At 47.6% G+C, this 6,933-nt stretch overlaps 1 protein-coding gene across 1 annotated transcript in view; it reads right to left on the bottom strand.

Annotated features, from left to right (window-relative positions):
- Positions 1 to 6,483, bottom strand: part of adcy2b (adenylate cyclase 2b (brain)) — a 200,554-nt gene extending 194,071 nt beyond the window's left edge. The window contains exon 1 of the mRNA XM_063185113.1: positions 5,893 to 6,483. Coding sequence (XP_063041183.1) covers positions 5,893 to 6,483 — 591 coding nt within the window. The remainder of the gene's footprint in view (positions 1 to 5,892) is intronic.
- Positions 6,484 to 6,933: the final 450 nt, after the last annotated feature.

Below are 6,933 nucleotides of genomic sequence, written 5' to 3'. Positions count from 1 at the left end.
CTATACAGCCTACTGGACTGTGCTGTGCTGTATTGCACTGTGCATTCTTTAGCTCATCATTGGTACCCTATTGTGTGCAAGCGTGCAAGCACACACACACACACACACACACACACACACACACACACACACACACACACACACACACACACACACACACACACACACACACACACACACACACACACACCCACACACACACACACACACACATACACACAGACGCACCTCCAAACATTCAAAAGAAAAGACCATTTTCTAATATGGCAACATATTAAAAACAAAAAAAGATTTTTGAATCTGTAATCTTTTGAATGCAATGTCATGAAAGTCTCAATAGAAAGCCCTGATCGATATTGAGCAGTAGCGATCGATAGCAAAGCCAAGTGATGGCCAAGCAGCTCATGAGGATCAGCTAATCAATACAATCTGCTCCGTCAGGGCCGCTGCTAAGGTTTTAGAGGAGTGTTTCTCAACTGGGGCACTACAGCCCCCCAGGGGACATTGGGAGACCCTAGGGGGGTGTTGAGAAGGTTGAGAAACCCCAATAGCGATCGATATTGAGTAGTAGCGAGCAATAGCAAAGCGGTGGCAAAGCAGTGCGCGGGGAACAGCTAATCAATACAATCATCTCTGTCAGGGCCGCTGCTAAGGTTTTAGAGGCCCTGAGCAAAATGCCTTGATCATACCAAGAGCGACGGAAGTCATTATTTCTCTATGGAGGGTCTATGCTGCCCTACAAATCAAAAAGGCAGTAACTGCGTTGTTGTGGAAAATGAGTTACTATGACTTTAATAAGATATATATCAAAGTTAAAATTTAAATAAAATGATTCATCTGCACAAAAGGTAGTAATATAAAGTAACAAAACTGCCACATGTCAATAATCTCCCCAATACTACTTATACTGGATTGCAGTATCATTTTAAAGTCACATTACTCAGTTTGGAGCTCTGCACAGTTACTGCCTTTTTGCTTTGAATTTGAATTTGAATTTATTTATTTACGGGGAGTGCCTCTTGAGATGTGACATCTCATTTTCAATAGGGTCCCCTTAAGTCTGGACAATTCAAACAATACAAGACAATACATTACAGCACTATACATTCATTCACTCACATTCACACACGTTCAATCCACAGCCTCCTCACCCCTCCCCTCCCGTACAACCCCCTTAATACTGTGACCTTTGTAATGGATAAGACAAGTGTATTGCGTATAGGCAGTATAATAGGTACTAAAAAACTGTAGCCCCTTAATGCACGCCGTACCTCCAGTGGCACGCTGTAATAGTCATTGAAATGTAACTACCATAGCACTACAATACTATGACACAACACAGGGTCTTCAGTAATGCACCACGACTTGGTCATTACCATACTGGTAACAACAAATGTATATAGCCGTGTCTTAAGGGGTTAAAGCGCCAGGAGCAAAGCGAACTGAGCGACCAGAGTGAATTTTAACGATAAAAAGTCAGCTAATGTTATGGTAATGAACTATGACACGGTTCAGTAAAAACCAATTGGAATGTTCACATCTCCGAATATCCTAGGCTGTCAAGCCAGAGCCGTTATGTGATTAGCTAAATCAAACATGTCAATGCCACGTCCAGAGCCAATACAACGAATTCAAAGCAAAACTTTTTCTGCTTCCTCCACTACCAGGCAGCGTAGTTCATAACTGGTTCATTATGCAAAAAGGCAGTAACTGCATTGCTGTTTAAAATGAGTTACTTTAATGCCATATATCAAAGTCTAAGATTAAATAAAATTATTGATTCTTCAAAAAAGGTGGTAATATAAAGTAACAAAACTGTCACATGCCAATAATCTCCCAAAAAACACTTCAACTGGATTGCAGTATCATTTTAAAGTCAACTGACTCAGTTTTGAGTTCTGCGCAGTTACTGCCTTTTTGCTTTGTAGGGCAGTATGGTTCATAACTGGAGGCCCTGAGCAAAATGCCTTGATCATACCAAGAGCGACCTGCGCTAACGGAGCGACGGAAGTCATCATTTCTCTATGGAGGGCACGCGATCAGCACTACCAGCGCGAATATATGTTTTGTAATGTAATTCGATATTTTTTTCATGACGTTTTTTTAGTCAATCTCAATTGAAGAGGCCCCAATTTTGAGGGGGAAGTGGTTGGTGCCCTAAGCACTGGTTGGTTCCCTAAGCACTGGGTTCGTCTGCGTTGTGTAGTTCTAGTTGACAGAATGACGAAATGTCCACACAGGAGCTGCATTACCGTTGTCTTTACTGAAGTCTGGTACAAACAAAATACAGATACACATCAGTCGACGGGGGGGAGAACGCGCCTCTGTCCGCCTCTTCCCTGACATAAGATAGACAGGAAAGAGTTGAGAAGAGTGTACTCTGCTTACGGTATGTCTAGTTGCAGGCCTGTATTGTGGGCCCTGTGTAGGCCTACAATCAGCTCCAATGGACACCCCCCCCCCCCAGCCATATAGCTACATAAATCAGACTGTGTTTGGGCCCCCCATATACATATACAATTCAATGTCATGATCGATCGATATTGAGCAGTATAGCAGAGCTGTGGCCAAGCAGCGCACGGGGAACCAACTGGGGTGCTACAGCCACCCAGGGGACATTAGGGGGCCCTAGGGGGGCATTGAGAAGGTTGAGAAACCCCAATAGAGATCGATATTGAGCCAAGCGGTGGCCAAGCAGTGCACTGGGAATGGAACAGATAACCATTACAATCCGCTCGGGAATGGAACAGATAACCATTACAATCCACAGGGAATGGAACAGATAACCATTACAATCCACAGGGAATGGAACAGATAACCATTACAATCCGCTCGGGAATGGAACAGATAACCATTACAATCCGCTCGGGAATGGAACAGATAACCATTACAATCCGCTCGGCTCCTGAAGCAACAAGATAAGATGTTGGCTACCCTGAGAAAGTCAAGAAGCAGAGAGAACATCCTGTGTGTGTGTTTGTGTGTGTTTGTGTGTGTGTGTGTGTGTGTGTGTGTGTGTGTGTGTGTGTGTGTGTGTGTGTGTGTGTGTGTGTGTGTGTGTGTGTGTGTGTGTGTGTGTGTGTGTGTGTGTGTGCGTGTGTGCGTGTGTGTGTGTGTGTGAGAGAGAGAGAGAGAGAGAGAGAGAACATCCTGTGAAAGTGCGTTTTGTTTTCAGAGGAAAAGCCTGAAAGTTTTCAAAATTAAACTGGGAACGCAAGCACACACACAGACACACACAGACACAGACACACACACACACACACACACACACACACACACACACACACACACACACACACACACACACACACACACACACACACACACACACACACACATACAGACACACACAGACACACACAGATACACACACACACACACACACACACACACACACACACACACACACACACACACACACACACACACACACACACAGAGATCTAAACAAGCACAAGCTCAAAGTGACTGGCACAGTCAAAGTCAGACTGGCAGTAGCGAGATTAGAACAAAGGGGATAAAAAAAGTTGACGCGGCTCGCTTGACATTTTCGGGCGCATGAGGTCGTGCTATTGTAAGAGCGGCTCGCTGTTTCCCTGATAAGCCAGTCACACGCCTGTGGTCACATCCTTTGAAAAACAATAACAATCCGCCCCAGCAGTAGCCAGTCCTTGGACTTCAGGGCCGTAACCAGACATTTACAAATACTGAGGTAAAATACTGCGTGCTGTACTGCAAACTGTACATAGCCTATAGAATGCTTCAAATACATCAGTCAAACGGCAGTCATGGGTATGCTTTTAGGGCATTAGACTTGTATCTTAAAGGTTGCCGGTTCGACTCCTGACCCGCCAGGTGGGTGGGGGGAGTAATTAACAAGTGCTCTCCCCCATCCTCCAGTACCCTGAGCATGGTACCGTCCCGCTGCACTGCTCCCTAGGGGCGCCATTGGGTGCTGCCCCCTTACATGAGTACGGCATAAATGCAATTTCGTTGTGTGCAATGTGCGGTGAACACTTGGAGTGTGCTGTGGAGTGCTGTGTCACAATAACAATGGGGGAGTTTTCCAGTTGGGCTTTAAAATACTGCGTGCTGTGCTGCATACTGTACACATATAGAATGCTTCAAACACTTCCGTCAAACTGTTATGTTTGCTTTCATTACGTAATCATTGCCTCGAGGATAAATGGTGGTGGCGTATACAGATAGAGTTTATCATTGTTGATCATGTATCAATTTTCATCATAGATACATTTGACATTTACTGAAAAGAATACAGAGGACATGACCTCTGTGTCCTCAATGGTAGTTACGGCCAGCCAGTCCTTGGAAGCATGCGTTTATCGGCGACACGTACGGCACCGTATATCCTCCCAGGCAGCTACCCCTCGTCTATTGTTTGCACTTATCAATAACAGGCCCGCCCCAAAACAAAAGCAGAGTATGCAGTACTCCAGTGCTTGGGGCACCAATCACTTTGCCCCCCCAAAATTGGGGCCTCTTAAATTAAGATTGACTAAATAAAACGTCATGAAAAAATTATGGCTGGGACAGTAATGCATTAATTTCGATGAATTAATCATGTGATTCAATCAATTAATTAAATTAACTAATTAAATTAATTAATTCGTTAATAAAAAACGTCATGGAAAAATATTGAATTACATTAGGTATAAAACACACAGTATTTATTAGTTAGTGAATTATTATGATTATTATTATTTAATTATGAGGGGGGCCTCCTGACCAGCTATGCTTAGGGCCTCCAAAACCTTAGCAGCGGCCCTGCCTGTCAATAAACACGGGCGTGGGGGGGGGGGGGGGGCAGCTTGAAGCCGGAGTCTCGCACTTGTCTGTTGTCCTGCACAACACAACGCAGTGCAGAGCAACACGACACAGCGCAACACAGAGTAGCGCAACACTGCACTGCACAGTACAGCACAGCACAGCACAGCGCAACGCAGCGCAGCACAGAGCACAGTGAAGAAAAGAAGAGCAGCATAGAACAGCAGAGAGTTTGCACAGCTCAAAAAACAGCAAATCACGAGCCAGAAGAGAGGACAGAGGAATGCACACAGATGGGCAGAACTCAGATCAGAACAGAGGAGCACAGTAGAACACAGCGGTAAAAATATGAACAAATAGGAAAAAATAGCACAGTGTAACACAATATATTAATCTTGAGCAGTCGAGTACTCTGCTTCAAAAACAAACAGGAAAGAGTGTGGGGAAAGCTCGGGACAGGAAAGAACTGATAGAAGAGGAGAGGAGGAGGAGGGAGAAGAATAGAAGAACAGAAGACAATGAGGGATGAAAGAGTGCAAGAGAATAATAGAGAGAGATTGAATACCTCAGATGCAAAATAAGAATTCATGTAAAAACAAAAAAAAAAGCAAATAGGAGGCGAAACAAACCTAATAGGAAGAAGGAAACAACACAAATAATAATAATTATTTGTATATAATGGAGCAGAGCATTATTAAAGCCTGGAGTATTTAATTCATCACTTTGCCTATCCCGAAATAGAAATCTTTCCAGCCCGTATAGCAGTGGTTCTCAAACTTTTTCCATCATTCCCCCCCTCAGAGGGTCTGAATGCTTCCGAGACACCCCAGCCCCCCCCCCAACCCCCCCCCCCCCCCCCCCCCCCCAACCCCCCCCCCCCCCCCCCCCCTGTGAAAACAGTCCTCCAAGCTTGTATAGGACCGTGTAATAAGCTCAACCGTATAGAATTTAGAATTTAGAATTTAGAATGTATAGTCCAAAAGTGTCTCACCAGGCCAGAGGTAGAATATACAATATAGCATCTAGAATACACAGTAGAATATAGAACATAGAACATAGAACATAGAACATAGAGTCTGGAATGTAGAGTCTAATGTTTCCTCTTACCAGTCCGGATGCGAAGAAGACGGCGATGAGTGCCAGGCAGGCTCCCATGACGATGAGCAGCAGGAACACGATGAGGGGGTGCTGCTGGCTCATGCGGTAGTAGGACTCGTACAGCCAGTCCGGAGACGGAGACTTCAGCCCGGAACCAGAACCGCCGCACGGCCCTGACCCGGTACCACCACCAGCAGCAGTACTAGCACCAGTACCGGTACCGGTACCGAGACCCAGACCCAGTTCCTCCACGCCGGGGAAGAAACCAACACCACTGCCAGCCCCGGGACTCCCCGCACCTCCTCCACCTCCACCTCCTCCTCCACAGGTGCCTACACCACCAGCAGAAAGACCTCCAGTAGCAGCACCTCCTCCTCCACCTCCTCCTCCTCCTCCTCCTTCATCCAGCAGGTACACCTGTAGGGAGGCGCGCATGGAGGAGGAGGTGCTGATGGGGCTGGGCCTGCTCCGCGCCCCCACAGACGTCAGGGGGTCCACTAGAGGAGGAGGGTGGTGGTGGTGGTGAACTGGAGGAGGTCGGGGGGGAGGAGGCGCGGAGGAGGAGGAGGCGACGCATGAGCCCGAGCCGGCCGGGGCCATGGAGGTGGAGGAGGAGGAGAGGAGGGAGAGAGGAGTGGAGGAGGAGGAGAGGAGGGAGAGAGGAGCGGAGGAGGAGGAGAGGAGGGAGAGAGGAGCAGAGGAGGAGGGGGGGGAGAGGGTCAGGTGTGGGGGTGGGGGTGGGGGTAAGGTCAGGGGTGAGGGGGGGGATGAGGGCAGCCCAGCTAGAGGAAGTCTCCACTTGCGAAGAGTCCGTTTCTGTGTCCGAGTCCGCCTTGCCGCCGATGGCAGCAGCGGTGAGGGTGACAGCCGCGAGTGTAGCTGTGGCAGCAGTGTGAGCCTGGCCCCCCTCCTCCTCCTCCTCCTCTTCCTCCTCCTCCTCTCCTTCCTCGCGCTCCTCTTCCTCCTGCTCCTCGCGGAGCGTGCTCAGATGCAGCGGCAGCGGCAGCGTCGGGGAGAGGCGTGCCGCGGCGGAGGGCAGCAGAGACAGCA

This window comes from Engraulis encrasicolus, chromosome 20 (assembly GCF_034702125.1).
Source record: "Engraulis encrasicolus isolate BLACKSEA-1 chromosome 20, IST_EnEncr_1.0, whole genome shotgun sequence".
Lineage (NCBI taxonomy): Eukaryota > Metazoa > Chordata > Actinopteri > Clupeiformes > Engraulidae > Engraulis > Engraulis encrasicolus.
The sequence above is the reverse complement of the archived record's forward strand: the minus strand, read 5'-3'. Positions and strand labels throughout refer to the sequence as shown.